This window comes from Giraffa tippelskirchi, chromosome 3, assembly GCF_054371585.1.
Source record: "Giraffa tippelskirchi isolate mGirTip1 chromosome 3, T2T-mGirTip1v1.2.pri, whole genome shotgun sequence".
Lineage (NCBI taxonomy): Eukaryota > Metazoa > Chordata > Mammalia > Artiodactyla > Giraffidae > Giraffa > Giraffa tippelskirchi.
In genome coordinates this window covers 153170171-153194044 of record NC_137277.1, presented here as the reverse complement: position 1 = coordinate 153194044, position 23874 = coordinate 153170171, and the positions used below count along the sequence as shown (strand labels likewise).

Genomic DNA, 23874 nt, shown 5'->3' with positions numbered 1-23874 from the left:
TAGGAAAAGTCTTATCCTACCTGCCACAAGCCCCACTCTATCTAAAATGATGCATTGTCAAGCCAGGTAGCATGAAACAATGATATATAGATTAAGAAAGATTTATTCCTAACAAATGCTCCTTTGTAAGATAAATAAAGCTGTTTTTCCCTTATACTGAGAAATATAGTTTAGAGGAGTATTAAGTGAAAATTTTCAGTCTTGCTACATGGCTTTATTATTCTATAGTACCATAATTTAGCCTAGCTATCCTAAACCAAGACTCTCATGCAATTAAGAATTTGAACATATTTTACCCTTGAATGCTTTCCTATTCTGGTTCCTTTCATTATTAAAAAAGGCATATGAATTGTAAAATGTTATAAATAAAAATAAACACAAGACAGTTGTTAAAAGTATGGGATATATACTTATCTATATACTTATAGACTATATATACTTATATATATTCAACCCATTAGAATAGAATTAATAAATATTGTAAAATTAATTTTACAAACATCTAAAATGTTCTGCAATTTTTACATAATTTTCACAAAAAAATGGTATTTTCTCATTTTTCTCTTCTTGCTATAAATCTCAAGTACTTTAACAAAAATTATTTGTCTCTTGTTCAACTTTTCTGGCTTTCAAAGCCTGTTGCAATAAAGCCAAGACATCCCTACACACTTTGAAATTACTTTTAACTTCAGACAAGTCCAATGAGAAATGATGTGCTTAACATAATAATTTGTCCCTGAAAATGGCTTATCTGAATCTTCACAGACTATATCACACTTAAACAACCCTAAAGAAAAAGCAGATTATATACAGCTCACTTTCACTTTTACTTTATATTTCCAAATCCTTTAGATGTTAGTATCATGAAGGCAAGCCAGGCACAGCTCATGGGAATACTCTTGAGGATAGGTCTATATTAGAATACTTAATGATAACACCGTAAGATGGACCTTTCTCTTCTGTACAACAGCAAAACATGTTGTTTAGTCGCTAAGTCGTATTCAACTTTTTATTATCCCATAGACTGTAGCCCTGCATGCTCCTCTGACCATAGAATTTCCAGGGGCAAGAATACTGGAGTGATTGTCATTTCTTTCTCCAGAGGATCTCCTTTAAATCAATATCTCAGAAACTGTCTTTGAATAGACACATTCCTGAAGAGGCATATTGAGATACAAGGCTATTCAAAAACATTTCCTCTGTATCTCAGATTATTTACACAGGATACTGACATGAACAAAATCAAACTCTTCTGAACTAAAATATTAAAGTCGAGGAGATGCAAAGTTAGTTTTTCCTTAGTCAAGACTGTGTCAATGCTAAGTTTATCAAAAGACCAAGGGCGGGACACTGTCCAGGGTGCTGAAATTGGCGAGTCCGGCATTCGCTGTCTGCTGGCGCCACAGCGCTCACCTCGGCTTCTTTGGGTTCCCTTCCCTTTCGAGTCTTCCCCGAGCCTGGAAGTTCCCCAACGCTGGGGTCCTGCGTGTGTCTTGCTACAAGCCTCGCGGTGTGCTCCCCACGTCTGGATACTGAACCTGGTTCTACCGTCTCTCTCTCCTCAGGGCAGAGCTGCCCGGGACACTCGCTGTCTTCTGTGCCCCATGAGACTCCTTACTCCGCGGTTTTACTCCCAGGTTTCAGAAAGGCGCCCCTCCTCACTTACCTTTGCAGCCCTCTCTGGATTCCTCGGAGTGCGTGGAGAGGAAATGTTCAGACTGCTCCCCGAGCAAGCGACGGTCCCCAGCTTCGGCGTCCTAACGGCTACGGTGTCTCTTCTTAAGCAGTGGGAGTGCTCGGCGCCTCTTCAAGTCTACGTCAAAACGCCCCGGGAAACGGCCGGCACCTCTCGCCCCCAATTCCATCTCCCGCACCCTCTTCTTCTCTCCCTCCCCTTAAGATTTCGCTTCAGGAAACCAGCAGGCTTAGCGGCACACCCTTCATTGACACTGACCCACACCCACCCTGCACCAGCTCAGTTGACCGTTTGTGCGATTGGCTTCCCGGTCCTACCTTGGCAGGCGAAACTCGGTGGACCGAAACTGGAAAGTTGGGACCCAGTTCCGCGCCAGTCTAGGAGCGAGTGGGGCTCCCCAGATCTCTACTCTCCAGACGTGCCTTGTTTGAGAATAAAGTGATGGCAGGGAAGACCCAGGACCTCTAGGGTGGGAGAATGCTCTTCAGCGCCCTCCCAGGTGTCAGTAAGGGCTCAGAGGAGACGAAGGTGCCTCAGGGAGACGCCCTGAGTGTGAATATCTCCTGCCTGCCTGCGGTCCTGTGCTGAGGATAGAAACACACTCTTGGGGCAAGAATGTGGGTGTGGACAAGTTGCTGCTGGAAGCTCCCTTTGGCTGGGCACAGGAGACCTGTTGTCTCCAGACTTTGCGTCTTGGATCACCCCAGGAGCCTAGGATTGCTGCTGGTACTGCTTTTGTCAACACTCTGCTTCAGATTTCACAGAGGGAGTCCTGCTTTCCAAGAAGAGGAGATGTCTGGGATTCTCTTTGGTTCTCAACTAAAAGCTAGTTAATATTCTAGTCAGACTTGTCACCTTTTAGGGATTCTGCTGAGCTTTAGGGCCCACCCTAAATGAAATACATACAGACCAGGAGCCCAAGGCAAAGGTCTTACCTTTGCCAGTGTTTCCAGGCTTTGTCCCTTCACCCCAAAACTCTCTAAGCATCCCGAAAACCACTTGTAGCCTTCACTAACTGAAAGCTTTTGTGCCAGCTCAAAACCAGTATCCATGGTTACCTTTCAGAGGGGCACAGGGAGGAACCCAGGCTTATAGCAAAGTTTACCAAAGACAAGAGGAATGTTCCCTCTACCCAAGTGATAAGAATAAAGAGCTCTGAAGAGGATTCCTGAGGGGTTCTGGACTTTTTCTCCTCCTCTGAAATTAAATTCTCAATCTGTGAACCAGGCATACTAACGTTTGTTTCTATTTATCTTCTGAGGAAGTTGGAAGAGGTCATGGGTGAAGGCTTCAACTTGCTTCCTGAACTTCAAGGAGCTCTCGGCCTCTTGGAGAAAATAATTAGAGAAGCATAGTGTGTGAATGTAAGGGAAGACGACTGGCATGGGAGAACCCTGAGAAAGGAAAGGGGAAGGAAGGGGCAGAGATGGCATCTTTGAGGGAGTGACTGGTGAGCTTCTTGGAGAGGAGTTATACAGGTGTCCTGGGGCCATTGGGGTGGGAGATGGTCTCCAGGCAGAGAAATTAGCATGAGCAATTAGCATGAGAAATTGGCATCGAGGGAGTGCTCAAAGAAATTCTGTGCTTCTGGGGAGCAGAGTCAAGGGAAGGAGTGTCGAAAGAGAAAGGAAAATCGAGGTAAGGATGTGGAAGGTTAATTCTGGTTTTAGATATCTTGAAAGTCACATTACCCTTGAAAATATTGGTATGTGATAAATAGGCAGTGCTTACTTTATTTTCAAGTGCTTGTGTGTCAGGTACTATTCTAGATGCTGTGTACACAGAATGAACAAAACAAAATCCTTATACTCATAGAACTTACACTGTAGTGGTGGTGGGAGAGGAAAATTTACATCTTAATTTAAAAATTATTTATATAATGACCTGTGTTTCTAGTTTCTATGTTAAGTGATGAGCTTAGAGTTATGCATCAGAAACAAACAGACAACTGGCTAATTAAATAAACAAATATGCCACGAGTCAAGAATAAGAGTTTAGTATTCTAAAACCCAAGGAAAAAGTATATGTGTAATATGTCAGTGATGGTAAGAAAAAACAAAGAGTCACCAAGAAAAAGTAAAGTGGGACTAGGAAAGGATGATGGGGAAGAGTTATTTTATATAGAATACTGGGAAGTCCTTCCTGATAAGAGATAGTTACATAAAGATTTATTAACATGAAAGAGTCACGCATATACATGTGACAGAATGCCCCAGGAGGAACATAAAGGAAGCATAATGGCCTTGGAACATATGTGGTGTCATAAAAGTGTTTTCTTGGTACAGTGGTAGGAGATAAGGTCAGAAAGGTGGCCAGGAATACACTTTGGTTGCTCAATAGAGAAGAGACTAGAGGGAAGCAACGACAGAAGCAGAGAGAGTCTGAGTAGGAGTTACTGAAATAATCCAGATGAGATGTGTTAGCAGCTTAGATAAGGATGTGTGTGTGCATGCTAAGTTGCTTCAGTTGTGTCAAACTCTTTGAGACCCTACAGACTGGAACCCTCCAGGCTCCTCTGTCCATGGGATTCTCCAGGCAAGAATACTGGAGTGGGTTGCCATGCCCTCCTCCAGGGTACATAAGGATGGTAGCAGTGCAGCTGGTGAAAGTGATCAGACTCTGAATAAATTTTGACAATAGAAAGGACAGGATTTATTGATAGATTGGATGTAGTGTACAAGAAAAAAATTCAAGATGACTTCACGTTTTGGGCACTAAGCAAATGGAAGATTGGAACCATAAGTTAAGACAGAAAAAATGGTTTGAGGAATAGATTTGGGGAAGAGAACTCAAGAATTTGCTTTTCTACAGGGATATATTTACAACACAGGAAATAGAGTCAATATTTTATAGTTACTTTAAATGCACTATAATCTATGAAAATTTTGAGCACAATATTGTACATCTAAAATTAATATAATATTGTAAATTAGCCATACTTCAATTAAAAAAATAATTTGCTTTTCAACATGTTAAGTTTGAGATGAGTGACATCCAAATGGATAGGCTGAATAGGCGAGGAAGAAGAGGAGACTGAAGATGTATACTTATCTAGCACTCAGGGGAAAAAAATGTCTAGATTTAGGATTTTGTCAACCTATGGGCAATAGTTAAAAACCTCATAAGCTTAATTGTACTAAAGTGGGTACAATAGTAGCCTAAGGATAGGACCTGGAAAATGCCAATATTTAAGTGATTAAGAAAAAGGGTTAAGAGAAACAGGGGAATGTGGTGCCTTGGAAACCAATGAGATTAAGATTTTCATGAAGAGTGAAGGAACAAACCACAGCACACAGATTCAGAAAGGGGGGTTAATCAAACTAAGACAAAGCATTTTCCATTGGAAAATAGAAGATCACCAAATTGCTCATTGAGAAGCATTTTGACTGAGGTTGGGGGGAGAAGTGGTGAGCTGAGGCAGAAAAGAAAAGCAAGGAAATGCAGACAGCCCCTGGGAAGCACTGTCTATGAAGTTTAGAATAGAAGAGGAAGAAGAATTGGAACAGGAGGTTAGTGTTGGGTCTTAGTCATGTTTACAGGCTGAGGGAGAGAAGCCCACAGAAAAGGAGGAGTTGAAATTCAAAGGTGAACCGCTAACAATCTCAGAAGATACAGAAGCAATAGGATTAGGGAATAAGGAGGAGCCAGCATTTCATAGAAAGGATAGTTTGCTCTCTGAACAAGGACAAAGAAAGGCTCCCTCTGGTTATAGATACATTTGTGTATAGTATTTGGATGGGGGAACAGGAGTTGAGAGAGATGATGGTGAGTGGTCTCAATTTTCTTAATGTCCATAATCATTATTAAAAAATTAACAGGACGTACTAAGTAAGGAAATTAAGAAGAGGGAAAAGGCTTTGGAGTAATCTTTGAAAAGAAAGGAGAGAGAGGAGAAGAGATAAGAGAAAGAGAGACAGAGACTAAAGAAAGTACTAAATGCCCAGACAAAGTTTGAGACCATGAATTTGTAACAGACCGTTTCATACACTTGTGTGGTTTTTATGAGGCAGAATAGCAGACAGATGAAGATTTAAACCGCCTGCCTTTGCTCTGTATTTCCCTCATGCGTCATATTTTATTGATTCTTAGATACAAATTTTCACATTTAATAAAAAACATCATTGAAATCAGGTTATATCTATCAAGTGATGGCATGTTACAATCAGAATTGCAACATTTTTCTCTGCTTTATTAAAATAATGAGATGTCTACAATTGAGAGTGTCTTTGATTTGATACAATAACTTGTACAAATTAACCTTTGTGAGACAGGTTTTTTGCCTATAAAATGGGCAAAAATATTCCTATGGCTAGTGAGGATAAAATGAGTTCATACATAAGAAGCACTTAGAATGGTGCTGCAGGTAGCTAGTGCTCAATAAATGCTAGTTATTATTTTCCTCCTGCAATGCTCACCTGACTGAACATAGGAGAAAAGAACTGTCATGGTTATATTGATAGTGTTAGTGCTTTCTTGGGTAAATGCTGATGAAGGAGAGGGAGGTGAAGGAATCAAGGGTATACATAGGTTAGAAAAAGAGAAGAGAAAAGGGGTAGAGAGATAAAAGGCTCATTGGAAATGAAGAAAACTGAAGCCTTGCTGAAGGGAAGAAAAAAAAACAAGTGTAAGAGGAGTTAAAAAGAAGGATGATAGTCAGGAAGAAGGATGTTAAGGCTTCAGATTTTAGAGCAGAGTACCTCTGTATTCTGAGCACAACCTCTGAAATGAGTCACTGAAGTGGAGTGAAGGTAAAGACTACTGTAGTTTGGCCCCATCTATACTATGAAAGTGAAGTGAAAGTTGCTCAGTCATGTCCAACTCTTTGCAACCCCAAGGACTGTAGCCTGCCAGGCTTCTCTGTCTGTGGAATTCTCCAGGCCAGAATACTGGACTGTATAGCCTTCCAGGCTTCTCTGTCCATGGAATTCTCCAGGCCAGAATACTGGAGTGGATAGCGTTCCCTTCTCCAGGGGATCTTCCCAACCCAGGGATTGAACCCAGGTCTTCCACATCACAAGCAGATTCTTTACCATCTGAGCCACCAGGGAAGCCAAAGAATACTGGAGTGGGTAGCCTATACCTTCTCCAGGTGATCTTCCTGACCCAGGAATCAAACCGGGGTCTCCTGCATTGCAGGCGGATTCCTTACCAACTGAGCTACCAACCTGTACTGTAATAATAATAAGTATAATAAGATAATGAATTGAAATGGTTACTCCAGCTTTATAGCAGCTGAGGGTGGGTGACATTGCATCACAACCAGAAAGGCTAGGACAACTCTTGCCAATGGGAGCTAAGACTTTAAAAATAAATATTTCTAAAAGCCTAGTTATTATCTGCTCATATACTTTTTCATTTTCAATATGATTACTTGAAACTGGAAGTTTTGACCTTCAGTAAAATTGTTTATAGTGTCATAATGGAAAATAATTCTTTGATGAAACATTTCTCTTAAATACGGTTTTCCAACTTACACTTGAAATTTAAGTAGTCATCTTATGAATATTTTTATTTAGAAGATCCTAATAACTATATACTCTGTTGTATACATATATTTATAACTTCCTTGGTTAGGGCAATTTAGAGAGATTCTTTGGAAAGAAATATGTACCTTTAATCTAAAACTTACTAACAATTGCAAGAGGAAAGTGTCACACTAATTCTTATACTTCAACTATAAGAAAGCCACCATCAAATCATTTGAATGAAACATTTAATACTCTGTTAAACATATACGAATGCTTAGTTTGATATCTTATCCCTGTGGTTTCATTTCCACAGACTAGACGCTCTCTAACGATGCCACACATTTGATCAGCATCTCGCTTTTATAGAACATTATTTTCATTATACATGGTCTCACGTTTTACTCTCTTTTCCTCCAGTTTGCTGTTAAGGGATTTTCCTTGAGTCAGTTAGTTGGTAAGAATTAGAACACGGTTCTGTTTCCAAAGCTTAGCTTTATTCACTGTCATTTACCTATCCTAAACAGCATGCTTACACAAACATATACACTGACTGTCACTCTCTTCCCAGTAGTCTATCCTTATTCCCCTATTGGCTCCCCCAAAACAAGTATATGGCAGGTACAACTTACAGAGAGAATAATTTTCACAAGTTATATCTGGAATTAATCCACTACATCGCCATCTGACTGATTAAAAAATATTCGGGAAACCAATGGGTCATTTAAAATTACATGATGCTAAATAACTGGTTTGACTGGTATTTGTTATCCAGAGAGTTGTTTCAGTTTTGTGCAGCTGCAGCCCAGGGCGAGAGAATGACTAGTGGAAAAGTAAATTGCAATTAGCTGAATATGCCCCATGGGCAGATTTTCTGATTTTTGCCACTTGAAGCAATTCTCAAAGACATTAAAAAGGACTTCCGATTAATTTTAATGAAATTTGAGAGCAGTTATATAGATAGTTTGCATCTTCAGCAGTGCATTAATTTGCAAATGATGGGGCCAGCCTTTAAGAATAGGATGTTTCTTTAACATTTAGGGTCAAATAGTAAAGATAATTACTTTCTCTCACTTTTTTATGCTTTTCCATCATTTGAAGGTGGCAATAAACAAGAACAATTTCCTGGAATGCCCATTGGGGTAAGTGGATGAGTCAGTTTTTAAGTGTCATCAAATTCCTAAGGTCAAGTTGAAGTAAAGTAGTCAGATGATATTGGACATTGATTCTAAAATGTGTAGAAAAGGAAAGTTACTCAGGGATACAAGAATGGTTCATTCATATATTGTCCTACTTATACAAGTGAAAATACTCTGGTTATGATAACAGGTTTAGTTGTGATTTCTTTCTAGGGTACTTCCAAGATGCATTCATCTTTCCCCCATTTTTTTCCAGTAGGTTGCAAGGCCCATATGGATTCTTGTGGCTTTGTCAAATGTTGAATTTATGTCTTTGCAATAACCCCAGCACTTTAAAATGACCACTGTAAGTACTAGCTTTACAGAATTGTCCTGTCTCTTGGGCTACTCATTTCCAAAGGAGATTATACTACAAGTAACTTGTTTTCAACTTGCTTTACATACCAAGGCAATAAGAACAAGGTCTAAGCTTTTAGCAATAGTAAGTTCTTTCCCTAAGACTTCAATTATGATGGAGTGTCAAAAAACAACATAAAATCTTTACTTCAGCACAACAGGGGGACCAAAGGGATTCATAACTCAGAAAGCCAGAGGTCTACTGACAATTAAGGACTTCTGCCAAGAAGAAAATATCCAAAAAATGACAAATAAGGACATAGACCTATATGTTGAAGGCATAAAACATCTGACAGTATGAGCAGGGCTCCTGGGATAAGAAACTTTCCTTTGACTTATGCGTAGCTAAGGGATTTAACTCTACTTTGTTCTAAATCTCTACACAATTATGTTCATACTTCCATTATGTGTTAGTCTCTTAGTCATGTCCAACAAGATCTTTGAGACCCCATGGACTGTAGCCCGCCAGGTCCCGCTATCCATGGAATTCTCCAGGCAAGAATACTGGAGTGTGTAGCCATTCCCTTCTCCAGGGGATCTTGCTGACCCAGAGATTGAACCTGGGTCTCCTGCATTGCAGGCAGATTCTTATTCTATTTGTTATACATGCTTATCTGTGCCTCCTCATTATCCCCCTCCCACCCAACCAGCAGAGAGCTCCTTCAGACTGGGAATCATGTCTGACTATTCCTAACTTTAGAGCCCAACACACATATGATAACTTCTTAATTAATGTTGGTTGAATTTACTTATGAGAATAGTAGTCTCAGTAGACTGGAGTAGTGAGTATCATTAGTTAACTTTGCATTGATAAAATGTCTTTCTCATATCTAGAAAAAGAAACCAAAATGTCCGTCAGCCAATTTAGGGCTTTTTTTCCCTTTATTCAGTGCCTTTTTTTTTTTTTTCAAATCATATTTTTGATGAGTGGAAATATTTTTTTGATGTGGTTATGGACACATTTCTGAAATGGGGTTCTTGATAAAAAAGACTATAATCTAAAAGTAGATGCTAAGTATAAGCATAAATATCATTTTCCCTGAGGGGAAAAAAAAACATTTTCTCATCCAATGACAAGATTTTCATGTTCAGTCACTAGAAAAAGAGAAACATCCTAAATGTAGTTTGAGATCATTTTTGTAACATGGTATATTAACTAGGAATCCATTAAGCTATCAGTAAAAGAAAATCTGACTGTGTAGCTTACTGGAAAAGGGTTTATTTTTCTTACTAATAAACCTGGAGACATGTGGTTGCTGATGGCAGTTCAGTGGCTCAAGGACATCAGACTCACATTTCTATGGTTCATTTAACCTTTCCTTGGACGCATAGGTTAGTTGTCACAGCTCCAGACATCACATCTACATTCAAGGAAGAAAATAGGTGGAAGGTTTGTTTCAGCCCAGTCACATCTGTTAATTTTTAATCAAAAAAGTGAAAGCATTCCTATAACTTTCATCAATGGAATAAAACTTAATTCATGGACTACAACAAGGTCACATGGTCATTTCTACATAAAAGCAAAGCCTGGGGGAAACAGCTCCAGTATAAGATGTTAAAGTGCTTTTTCCAGAGAGCTAGGAATGGTTTGGGGGGGAAACAATCAGCAAAGTTAACCCCATAAAGCAATATGAGCTGATGGAAAATTGTGCATTGAATAAATTCGACTTTAATGCTAAATTGAGATAAATTCTTTGCTGTTTACTTTTTTATTTTCTTAAGTCTTAACTTCTTAACCAAATAATAAAAGTTTAATATTATTCACCAAACACTGCATATTTGAGAAACAGAAAATGCCAATAAGAATGCAATGATGGTTGCTAAACTACTTGGTGATAGATCTGAAAGCCCCTTGTTTCTAGGACTTTGAGCAATTTATTTCAGCTCTCCTGTGTATTGATGTTCTAAGCAAATTAAATGGGTCCAATTGGATAATCTCAAAATTCTTTTCTGCTTTAGCAATTGATTATCTTATGATTTGCAGTAATAATTTATTCATTGAATATTTATTCAATTAGAATAAATCTAGTCTAGAAATAAATAAGTCTAGAAATCCGGGAGTTTAGAAAATAATTAAAATTAAGAATTAGAAGTGGTATAGTCACTGTAGAAAAGAGTTAAACATTGATACATCAAATGAGTAAGCAATTATACCCCTCAATATAACCATCAGAGAAATTCTTGTACTTTACAGTGATAAATATATGTAAGAATGTTTACAGAGACACTAATATAGAAAATACCCAGAAACAACTCAAATGCCAAGAAATAGGGAATAAGTGAATAAGATGTAGTATGTTCACCCAATAGACTATTTTGCAGCAGTTAAAAGGGAGTATAGCTAGTTGGCACACCATGTATGGTTTTATAAATATTATTGAGAAGAAAAACATAAGTCTCAAAGATTATATTCAAATTTCAGGCCCTTTTTGTAAAGTTAAAATAGTTAAAACAACATATTTGGGCTTCTTAAATGGCACAGTGGTAAAGAACACTCCTGCTAATGCAGGAGATGCAAGAGACTTGGGTTCTATCCCTGAGTTGGGAAGATCCCCTGGAGTAGGTAATGGCAACCCACTCCAGTATTCTTGCTTGGAATATTCCATGGACAGAGCAGCCTGGTGGGCTACAGTTTAAGGGGTCACAAAAAGTTGGACACGACTAAGCACATACACACAGCAACACATTTATTAGGAAAATGCAAAAATATATAACTATGTATGTTTTCAAATGGCAATGAAATGATTATTATAAGAGTCAAGTAATAATTACATCAGGAAGGAGGAGTCCAAAAAATGGATGAGAAGGAAAAGTTTCACATAGATAATGTTAGCTACCATCAATGTTCTTATTATCCCACTGAGTAGTAGATTCATAAATATTTTATAGGATTTTAAATAAAGAAGTAGGTGAATAAATAAATATATACTTGCATACAAAAGACTGACGGACTAATGACAGGAAAGGGTGGGACAAATTGAGAGAGTAGCGCTGATGCATATACAAGACTATATGTAAAACAGATATCCACTGGGAAGCTGCTGTATAGCACAGGAAGCTCAGCTTGGTGCTCTGTGATGATCTAGAGGAGTGGGATGGAGGCTGTGGGGGTAGGAGGGAGACTCAAAAAAAAAGAGACATATACATACTTATGGCTAATTCAAGTTGTTGTATGGCAGAAACCAACACAACATTGTAAAGCAATTATCCTCCAATAAAAAATTTTAAAAAGAAGAAAAATTATATATTTCAGAAACTCAGATTAACCTAAAGAAAAGGAATAAGTCAGAGAAGAAATAAATGATGACAAAACTTTAGAAATGTAAAATGTAAGTTTCTTTAGAACTTACATTCTACTGGGAAAGACTGACAATATTTAAGTAAACAAATAAACAAGATAATTTAAAAGAGCAAAAGTGAAATGAAGGAAATAAAATCATGTATTATAATAGAGATTGAAGGGAAAAAATTTGCTTTAAAGCACAAATGACTTCAGTCCTCTAACTTTTTAAAATCTTCAATCTATGCAAGCTTTGAGATTGCATCAGAACTAGTTAGAACAAAATTGCAGACCCTTATGCTTATAAAATTGACTTGTATCAACCAAATTCAAGTGTCATTATGCACACAGATCTGAAACAATTGAAACCTACCAAAATAAGTGGAGAGCATACACCATTTCACCATTCAGCCACTTTGTAATCAGGGTCCTTTGGAATCCTCTCCTCACCTCTTCCTTAAAAAATCTTCAGCAGAATAAATTTCTTTTAACAGGTCCCATGCTTCTGACATATCCGAAGGTAATAGCCTAAGGGAATTTAAATTTATACCAATTTTTATTAGCATAGATTTAGAAGAACATGTTACATATTCAAATATATATATATATGTATGTATATCCATCCTATGCTGGGATCCTATATCTAGATGAAGTTTCATACCTAACACACTCTTGGGGCATGCATTCACACATGGCCTTGAATTAATAATCATGCAAGAAAATAGTGACATCAGCAAAGGCATTGATTAAATCTTAGTGAGAAGTTTACAAATTATCATGTACACGTTCATGGTTTATCATATATAAGTTCATGATTTTTCCAGAACTGCTATCAGAAAGCTGATCCCCTTGCTCTCAAACATGACATCTGCACTTGATACCCAACATAGCTTGTCATCACCAGCAGAAAAACAAATTTGATTTTGCCACAAATTTCTTGAGTTTTCAGTTCAATACCTCTTCCTCATTAGGCAGCAGACATCAGTGAGAGAATTATCCAAAAGATCTACTGTACAAGCACTGCATCCATCCACTTTAAGATCAGAAGGTTTAAGCAACAACTCACATACCTGGAGCTTTTGTATTAAACAGTGTATTGAATGCCCAGAAGTTTTGGACACACTCCAATGTGCTGCTGGCTGTAAATACTGTTGAACCTCTTCATTACCTTCTTCAGGTATAAATGTTTCAGACACAAAACCTTAGACCAGGGGAGAAAATTAGAGTAAACACAATAAAGTTAAAGCTATGCTCATCTACTGATAGACCCAAACTCTGTCTCTCACCATTTCTGAAAAGTCGTATTTACAAATATGACCCAGTTTACTTCTAAACCACCATGCTTGAACCGATGTTCAGAACCAGGATCCCAGTAGCTTTCTGAAACCACGCTTCTCCCTTTCTCAAAAATGATTCCCAGAACAAGTAATACATTTAACACATTGTAAAAAATAGTCTCTCTCACAGTAAATAAAAAGGTTAACACATACTCAGGCCTTTGTAAAATCTAGGAAGGAGGAAGAGCAGTATTATGAGAGGCTGGGATTATTTTGTTAGAGATGCTTTCAGGGTTTCATTTTTCTATGGTAGAAAAAAAAACTCCCTCTTGTTTCAAAAGCAAGATGTCAATATTATTTTTAGCTGTCAATTACTGGTAGCTCAGATGGTACAGAGTCTGCCTGCAATGCAGGAGACCCGGGTTTAATCCCTAGGTGAGGAAGATATCCTAGAGATGGGAATGGCTACCCACTCCAGTATTCTTCCCTGGAGGATTCCATAGACAGAGGAGCCTGGTGAGCTACAATCCAGGGGGTCACAAAGAGTTGGACACAACTGAGTGACTAACACTTTCACTTTCACTTTTTGTGCAAGAAGTTCAGTTTTAGATATCAATCACTCTTTTGTTCAAGGAATTCAAAATTTAAACTTCTCTTTCACTATAATAAAAGTAAATAAATATAAAGCTTTTAAACCAAACTAACTGCAAAGCTATTAAGCTAACTGTCAAATTATTGCAGGAACCTACCTAAACAGAGATGATTTTTTTGTCACAAAATATTTATAATAGTCTGCTAATATCAGTGATATGTGATCTGTGGATATACAAATTGTTTATCTTCTGGCAAATAATTCTGTAAATTGCTCAGACTTTGCTAGTCAGAAGATTTCTTCCAGGGTCATCCATCTGTAATTCATTCATCTGTAAAAAGCCAGAGTCTTTTTATTTTATGTGAGCAGCTATCTACTTGGTATAGATCCTGAGAACAAAGCAAAAATGGACTGAATTGACTTCATTTCCCTCCTTTCATCTGAGAGTTTGGTCTCATATAAATATCTGAGTACAAGGCTTTTAACGTTAATAAAGAAAAGTTTATTTTGTAACGATAAGTAATGAAATGTGGTTCCAAGCAACACATTACCATGAAAGTAGACGTTACACAACTTCTGAGCACTCAGTGAAGTACAGAGCCATTTTGATTACTTGTAACCATGAGTTTCTACTTGGATTGGCTCCTTTTATTTCTTAAGTTCAATTCAGTTTCTCAAACTATCAAATGCCCGATTAAAAAAAAAAGCCTTAAGCATCATCTCTCTCTGTGTGGCATTGCAAATGTAGTTTTGAGACTCATGAGCAATTACTAGTTATCTTTTGTTTCACCTTATGCCAACTGTCTGCACTTTAGGTCATAGTGGCCCAGGAATGATATTTTTCTGTGGAGAGTTACCATGAAGTTATTAATAAACAACTGTGTGTGTGTGTGTGTGTGTGTGCACGCACACGCACACGTGCGAGCACTCAGTCATGTCTAACTCTTTGTGACTCCATGGACTGTAGCCCTCCAGGCTCATCTGTCCAGAAGATTCTCCAGGCCAGAATGGGATTCTCCAGGCCAGAATACTGGAGTGGGTAGCCATTTCTTCCTCCAGTGGATCTTCCCGACTCAGAGATCAAACTCAGGTCTCCTGCATTGCAGGCAGATTATTTGCGGTCTGAGCCACTAGGGAAACCCAGCACTGACCCTAATAAAAAAAACTACTCTGTTGATAAATCAATATTTGGCTCCTAATAAGTAGAGGAGTCCCCTTCACGGATCACTGCTTTGTCATAGCGAAGGGGCTCATGTAACTCAATGCAAGCCTGTATAGTCAAAGCTTGGTCTTCCAGTGGTCATGTATGGTTTTGAGAGCTGGACTGTAAAGAAGGCAGAGCGCCAAAAAATTGATGCCTTCGAACTGTGGTGCTGGAGAAGACTCCTGAGAGTCCCTTGGACAGTGAGAAGATCAAGCCAGTCAATCTTGAGGGAAATCAACCCTGAATACTCAGAAGGACTGATGTTGAAACTGAAGCTCCAGTATTTTGGTCGTCTGATGAGAATAGTCAACTTATTGGAAAAGTCCCTGATGCTGGGAAAGATTGAGGGCAGAAGGAAAAGAGGGCATCAGAGGATTAGATGGCTGGATGGCATCACCAATGCAATAGACCTGAACTTGGGCAAACTTCAGGAGATGGTGAGGGACAGGGAGGCCTGGCATGCTGCAGTCCGCTGGGTCGCAGAGTCAGACATGACTGGGCAACTGAACAACAGAGGAGAGGAGTGGACATTCTGATTGTTTCTGGAATACTGAGTGCTTATAATTTCAGTTTCAGCCCAAAATTGTATAATTACGGTTATATTCATGGAAGTAAGAGTTTTTTAATTAATTCATTTTAATTAATTCTTTTGCAACATGGAAATATCATCAGAAGTTTATTTAAGTGTAGACATCCCAATTTTCCTCAAAATTTTTTCAGATATCCTACTGAAGCTCACAGTTTTGGGGGTAGTTGAGTTGTTTGTTGCCCTCTATGGAAAGCAGTTGTTGATTTCATATCAGTTGGAATCATGGCTATAGCAGGAAGATCAGATTCACCCTTTTTTGTTCAATTCTTGTGACCAAGAATTCAGTTCTGCTATCAGTAACCTTTGAGCAAAAGTGCCAGTCTCATGAAAGGAATCTTCTTTCTCTGCTGTATTTATTCCATATTTTCTCCCAATCTCTTCAGTCCTTTCCCTCCCCCCACTCTCTTCCTTTCCCTTTTGATGAAACCTCCTTGACAAATTGCTTCGAATTTTATGGCTTAAATTATATTTGTAGATGGTTCTTAGGTAACTATTTCCACCCTAACCCCTCTGAGGGGCCCTGTACCCTCATTTCAATATCTTTGCTGGACATCCTCACCTGGGTTTCCTTCAAGCTCCTCAAATCCAACAGATCCAAGGTGGAAGATATCTTTGCACCCTAGATCAGTATCTCTCCCAGATTATCCCCATCCTTCCAGTCACCAGGTGTCAAACTCTTCTCTTTCTCGTACTTCCCACAATCAGCTGTCCAATTCTGTTGATTCTACCCATGTGATCTATCCCACTCCTTTCTTCATTGCAGAAACCCTGCTTCAGTTCTTCATTACTCTGGATCTGTGGTGTGGTCCTGGTATCCTATCTGGCTTGTCCACCTCCTGCCTCTCTTATTCACAGTCCATCTTATATACTGTTGCCAGACAGTTCCCACTCTTCCAAGACTCAGTGGCCAAGTCCATGCATGACAATTCAAGATCTCTACAACTTCACCCAGAGTTGCAGGTCATTCCTCGCTTCCTCCTTTCCACTTTATACACTCTACGTGTGTGTGCGCTCAGTCGCTTCAGTCATGTCATACTCTTTGCGATACTATCGACTGTAGCCCACCAGGCTTCTCTGTCGATGAGATTCTCCAGGCAAGAATACTAGAGTGGGTTGCCATGCCCTCCTCCAGGGTTCTTCCCAGTCCAGGGGTCGAACCGGTGTCTCCTGTATAGCAGGCAGAGTCTTTACTGCTAAGCCACCAGGGAAGCCCTTTATATACTTTCAGTTCAGTTCAGTCGCTCAGTCATGTCCAACTCTTTGCAACCCCATGAACCACAGCATGCCAGGTCTTCCTATCCATCACCAACTGCCAAAGTCTACCCAAACCCATGTTCATTGAGTCGGTGATGCCATCAAACCATCTCATCCTCTGTCGTCCCCTTCTCCTCCTGCCCTCAATCTTTCCCAGCATCAGGGTCTTTTCAAATGAGTCAGTTCTTAGCATCAGGTGGCCAAAGTATTGGAGCTTCAGCTTCAACATCAGCCTTCCAATGAACACCCAGAACTGATCTCCTTTAGGATGGACAGGTTGGATCTCCTTGCAATCCAAGGGACTCTCAAGAGTCTTCTCCAACACCGCAGTTCAAAGGCATCAATTCTTAGATGCTCGGCTTTCTTTATAGTCCAACTGTCACATCCATACATGACTACTGGAAAAACCATATATACTTTATGCTCCAATAAAATCAGTCTCTTGATGACTGTCCCAGATGGGGCTCCCTGGGCAGCAGACTCCAAGGCAGAGGTTAGAGCAGAATTTTATTAGGGAGTGCTTTTCTGTAGCTGTGGCAGGGGAGTGATGGAAGTAGGACTGGGCAGAGGAGGATGAGCTTTCATGCAGGCCCCCAAAAAGGAGGTGCTCTTGGAGCCCGTCTGAATCCTGAGTTGGGTTGAGAGGGTGAGCCTTGAGAACCCTGCACAGCTCCATTTTTGGATATAGTCTCTTCAAGCAGGGCAGTTTTCTTCATCAGAGGAAGCCTCCGAAAGGGCCAACAGCTAATGCCCCTCCCAGCACATAGAGGAATAAACCCTTTATCAGTAGTTTGTAACCTTTTCCGCACCAGGGATTGCTTTTGTGGCAGACAGTTTTTCCATGACCTTGGGAGTGGGGATGGATTTGGGATGATTCAAGCACACATTTATTGTGCACTTTATTTCTATTATTATTATTACATCAGCTCCATTTCAGATCATCAGGCATTAGATCCCAGAGGTTGGGGACTCCTGATTTACATAATCCCTTTATTTCTCAAAGTAGGTCCAAGTGGTACATCACACACCCTACTGGGGTTCTTTTCTATAAGCTCAGTGGCAGGCTGAGAACTATCTTTTGTGCCTATTTCTAAATGTTTTCTTTGGTAATAATATGCCCTCATTCCTGTTAAATTTCTAGTCTCCTTTGCCACTAGACACAACTCAGTTCCAACCAACGCCTGTGATAAAAATTGATACATGCCACTGCCAGATTTGTATTCAGAAGAACTGATAGGCCCTCCAAGTCTCCTCCTTTCCTCTTGCTTCCTGGAAGGTAGAAAGGCTGATGGGGGCTGAAGCAGAGAATCTGTTTCATGAGACAGAAGCTATGTATTAAGGATTTCACAGGGAGAAGATGGAGGGTGTGTGGAGCCACCTATTATCTCCGGGTGGCTCCTACAAGAGGGAAAAGCTTCTATCTTTTTTAAACTACTGGTCTTTTCGCCTTCGTTATTTCTGTTGAATTTATTCATCTACCTAGTTCAAGTTGCAACACTTTTCTCCCCATTTCCATGTCCATGGTGCATGCGAAGTCACTTCAGTCATGTCCAACTGTGTGCAACTGATGGACTGTAGCCTGCCAGGCTCCCCTGGCCAAAGTTCACCAATTGTTCAGATACCAGTTTAAATGTTTCCTTATCTGGAGAATCTTGTTGATCTTCCTACACCCCAAAGGAGGAAGTAGTATTTTCCTCTGCTGATCTTCTGTGGTAGTTTATCTAGCATGACACTTACCCAGCATGACACTTTTATCATAGATAGTCATTCCTGAAATAATACCATTTGTAGTAACATTGACAGACCTAGAGATTATCACACTAAGTGAAGTAAGACCAATACAAATATATAATATCACTTATATGTGGAATTTAAAAAAATGGTGCAAATGAACTTATTTACAAAACTGAAATTGATTCATGGATATAGAAAACAAACTTAATAGTTACCAAAGGGAAAAAGTGGGAAAGGATGAATAAGGAGTTTGGGATTAACATATATGCACTACAATATATGAAATAGGTAAACTACAGGATCAACTGTATAGCACAAGGGAACTATACCCAATATCTTGCAATAACCTATAGTGGAAAAGAATCTGAAAAAAGAATAGATATATATGTATGTATAACTGAATCACTTTGCTATATAGCTGAAACATTATAAATCAACTATAGTTTGATTAAAAAAGAAAAGAAAAAGTAGTTGGTCATTCTTCCCCTATTCTCAGATCCTGTGCTAAGTGATAATGTCCTGTAGAGAAGCACTGGGCTTCCCAGGTGGTGCTACTGGTCAAGAACACGCCTACCAGTGCAGGAGACGTGAGAAACGTGGGTTTGGTCGCTGGGTTGGGAAGATCCCCTGGAGGAGGGAATGGCAACCCACTCCAGTATTCTTGCCTGGAGAATTCCATGGACAGAGGAGCCTGACAGGCTATAGTCCAAAGCGTCACAAAGAGTCAGACGCAACCGAAGCAAGTTAGCACGCATGAACGCAGAGCAGCATCTGGGCATCATAGCTTCTGACCTGCTGTATCCAGCAAAGATCTTTCATTTGGTAGATGTTTGTATTATTTGTTGACTTAATGAAGTTTTTTAAAATATGGGGTTAAAAGGGGGCATTCCTTTCAATTTTCACTGATCAGTTTTGTAACAGAAAACTTTCACTCAACAGAGGTAACAGAAAAATCCCATTTCTTCTCTCACTTAACATCCTGCAGATTTATAAGCTGATGAACACATTCCCTCTTAGGTGGATAAATTTTGTAGGAATACATTTTCAACCTTGTCCTTTGGTCTTGCTGTCCTCTCTCTCTCTGTGGGTGTGCTCAGTCACATCTGACTCTTCGCAACCCCATGGACTGTAGCCTGCCAGGCTCCTCTGTCTAAGGGATTTTCCAGGCAAGAATCCTGGAGTGGGTTGCCATGCCCTTCTCCAAAGGATCTTCCTGACCCAGGGACCAAATCTGCATCTCTTGCATCTCCTGCACTGGCAGGTACATTCTTTACCACTAGTGTTACCTGAGAAGCCCCATCCTCTCTCTGTCTAGTTCTAACAAATGGCCAGAATGTACATTTAGGCAGTGACATCATCACAAGTTCTCTAACTGGGGACACTCCCGCTACCTTCTAGTGGCAGTGGTTTCTAAGGTAGCTTTGAGCAGAATCAGCCCACAAACATAGGCAGAAAGCGATTCTCTCCAAAGATTTTCTGATTACACCCTCATGCTCATTGTATGTGTGCATCACATGTGGTCTTAGATTCAGACAAGGATTAGGAATTGGGCCTTCTGTGTCCTGACACTGGTTCTACCACTTACTGGAATGATGATCACAATGAAGGTGTTAAACTTTTTCAAGTTCGAGGTTTTCAACTATAAAATGGAAATATAGAAGGGGCAATAATACATTGATGTAGTTGGAATATGGGCTCTGGAGCCTAAAAGATCTGGAGGTTCATTTTCACTCCATCACTAAGTGGAGCTCTCACACTCTGTATGATCTAGAAAGCTGTGGAAGAATCAGGAAAAACTTTGTGAAGGAGGTCATTTTGGATTCCTGTGCATCACTTGGGGATGCACAAGAATGTGACTAGAGCTGTGGGAGGAAGGGGAAGTCTTCCCAGTGAAGGAAACAGTCTGAGCCACAGCTGAGAGGCTAGAAAGCATACCTTTTCTCTAATGATACAACTGTCCCATTCTTTCCTGGAGCCAGTAGGGCATGCACACACACACACACACACACACACACACGCACACAAATGAGCAGGGACGCAGAACCACAGATCCCCAGAGAAACCCACTGGCTGCCTACCTTTGTGACCTGATTCTGTGCTGACAGGAAAAAAATGAAATAAGGGTTCAAGAAATTACCAAAGTATTAATGGAGTGTATATGCTGGTGACTAGATTACAGCGATTTTAATTTTCCTGAATTTTTTTGTTTTCCACATCTTCTGCAATAAACACGTAGATTTTTCATCACTCTTTCCTGCTGGATTTTTCAGTTTTTAAATTTCTTTGCTCAAGAATGCTTTATTTCCTTGGATCCCAAAAGTTACACAAGGACCTTTGGATTTGCCACACTGGCTGATTCATCCCTGTATCTAACTGGCCTTGAGAGTCAGACTGAAAGAGATACTGTCCTCAAGATTTGGTTGGATCTAGTCCAGTACTTCCTGTTGCCAGGTAGCAGACATCCATAATCAACCTCAGCACTCTCTCGAACCAATGGTAGATATGGCGAAGGAGCTAGGCAGCCGCTAAGCTGCTTTAGTAAGCATTGAGATAACATCTATTTGTCAACACTGGACCAGTCCATCTCCCACAAATGAGCACATCTGAATAAGCTTAGCACTCGAAGCACCACCAAAAGGAAGTAGCTTCACGCAGACCTCCTTTGATCCCCTGTGGCTTTCACATCCCCAAGAAATAGCAGTAGGTTGACATGTAAGTGGAAGCTCGTGAAAATGCCTGCATGACTCTTCACATGGCCACGTGCAACCCTGACTGAGGTCAAGGTCGCATCTGCACACTCGCTGAAATGATCAAGATTGCAGGGGTTACATGTGAAAACATCTCATTATTTTACGTAAAACTTACCTGTAAGGGGTTCCAGGCTCAATTCTGTGCAAAGACAGTTTCTGTTTTCACTGCCTTTATCCACATGGTGTTTTTAAAATATGAATGGCTGCATGATTTTTTTTTAAAAGAGGTAATTCTATATATGAACCTGGACTGATGGCTTCTCTAGAAAAATGAGTAGGAGAGGCAATGAAGGTGGTGCTAGTGGTAAAGAACTTTCCTGTCAACACAGGAGACATAAGAGATGTGGGTTTGATCCCTGGGTTGGGAAGATCCCCTGGAGGAGGGCATGGCAACCTACTCCAGTATTCTTGCCTGGAGAATCCCATGGACGGAGGAGCCTGGCGTGCTACAGTCCATGGGGTTGCAAAGAGTTAGGACACAACTGAAGGGACTTAGCATGCACGCGAAGCAGTGAAGGGTCCAGTTTTCCGCGTGGTGACCACTGACTGGAGCAGAACAGAGACTGGGTGTGTGCTCTCCAGCTCAGCTCGGTCTTCTTGGCTCTTTTGTCTCCTAGACTGCTGTTCTGTTCATATGGATAATGCGCACCCTTGCTTCATACCATTTCACCTATGTATTGCTAGGAAAAGCAGTTTAAATGTACTGTAGACCGTCCATTCACTATCTCTATGGGAGTGACTCTGGTTCAGGGGCACTGTCTCTTGCTGCAGGGCAGAGGCCACCCTGATGTCATTTACAAGTTACCGTCTTTCTTCTTTCAGTCTGAGACCTGGGTCTGAAGAAGTAGGGAGCTCTGCTGTCAGCTCATTTACCTCCTGAGGCTGGAAGCTATTTAAAGCTCCAAATAGATCTGAAGAACTCTTGATACCGTCCTGATCATTCAGAATGAAGATTTTTCTGTTTTACCTTGTTTTTGAGGGACGATTAAATTTCCTGGGTCAATCTGGCTTTTGGTGATCACCACAGTCAGATAAATGTTCTCATGGGTGAACACTGTGGGGTCACAAGTACAGCCTTTCAGCCACACCAGGACAAGGGTGTGTCCTCAGATGATGGACTGGCAAAGGGGACCTTGGAAGATCCCAGCAGGACAACTGTTTTCAGGTGATGAGGGATCATGTGTTTCCTTTCTCCCAGAAACCAAGTATGTGACCAGTAACTTGTTCTAGTCAAGAAGCCGGAGAAGCTAATAAGGTTTTGAAAAGACTGAGGAAGAATAACCTTCTAAGGCATAAAAATAGAGAGGAATAGTAACTTTGGTGGACTGGAAGTGAAGTTACACTTGGAAGATGATTTTGATCCCTCATGATTTGAAAGTCTTACTAAATAATGCTTTAAAAGCAGTTATGGTTCTTATCCATCCCCTCACTCCAGAATGAGATTAGCTGGGGACTTTTACACTAAGAAAATAGGGTTTACAGGTCAGGTCAAGAAGCCCTCTTTGTCATTATTGACAGCCCCAAACACTGAAGACTGATCTATGATAAGCTCATTGGTGGGAAAATATCTAAAAATATTAGGTTTTGATGGAGAACCTTGTAATAATAATAATCGTTACTCCAGTAAAAGAAATCCAAATATCTGGAGCAGAAAATTAAGTCTGAATATTACAGACTATTCTACTCCCAAGGCATTTGTAGACAGACTTCTTTCCATCAACAAAAGCTGCTGCTGCTGCTGCTGCTGTTGTTAAATCACTTCAGTCGTGTCCGACTCTGTGCGACCCCACAGACAGCAGCCCACTAGCCTCCCCTGTCCCTGGGATTCTCCAGGCAAGAACACTGGAGTGGGTTGCCATTTCCTTCTCCAACTAGCCCTGGTTAAACGTAACAACACGTGATCATGGCTTTAGGTCCAGTGACACAGCCTCTTTGCTCAAGTGCCACCTTCTCTTACCTCTTTGAACTCAAAGGCAGAGATAGAGTCTCCCTCCTCTCTTCCGAGGCACCGAATTTCTTAAGTCTATTAGGGCACTTATCACACTGAATTTAAATGTTGTGTCTTGCTAGAAGATTGAGAGCTCAGAGTCATAGTGTCCTTGAGACCTGGCACAGTACTGCAGAATTTTTATAGATCAAGTTTGGGAAAGGTAGGAAGGAAAGAAGTAAGGAGGTAGGGGAGTGGGAGAGAAGGATGGCAGGCTAGCAGAACGTGAAGAAACATAGGCCAGATGGAAGGAAAGAGACACTTAGCACTACTTACCCAGAGTGTCTGGGCTCCTCTTCTTGGGTCTTGAAGCATACTGCTTCCTAAGCCTTGAGTATTTCCCAGTTTATTAGACCAGTGAACTTGACATCTTTAAAGACAGGTCAACATTGATTTTCAGCAAGACTTACTGCATCTCTCTCCCCACACCAGTCCTCTTATCCTCACTTCCTACATGATTCAGTTTACTTACCACCTTGGCCTCAGAGGGGGTTTTTTTTTGCTTTGTTTT

General features: G+C 40.3%; 1 protein-coding gene across 1 annotated transcript in view; it reads right to left on the bottom strand.

Moving 5' to 3' along the window:
• Positions 1–9895: 9895 nt before the first annotated feature.
• The window catches only part of ADAM23 (ADAM metallopeptidase domain 23), a 206878-nt gene continuing 192899 nt past the window's right edge, over positions 9896–23874 (bottom strand). The window contains exons 25-27 of the mRNA XM_081577941.1: positions 13047–13177; positions 12350–12504; positions 9896–10057 (exon numbers count right to left, since the gene is read on the bottom strand). Coding sequence (XP_081434067.1) covers positions 12445–12504; positions 13047–13177 — 191 coding nt within the window. The 3' untranslated portion in view covers positions 9896–10057; positions 12350–12444. The remainder of the gene's footprint in view (positions 10058–12349; positions 12505–13046; positions 13178–23874) is intronic.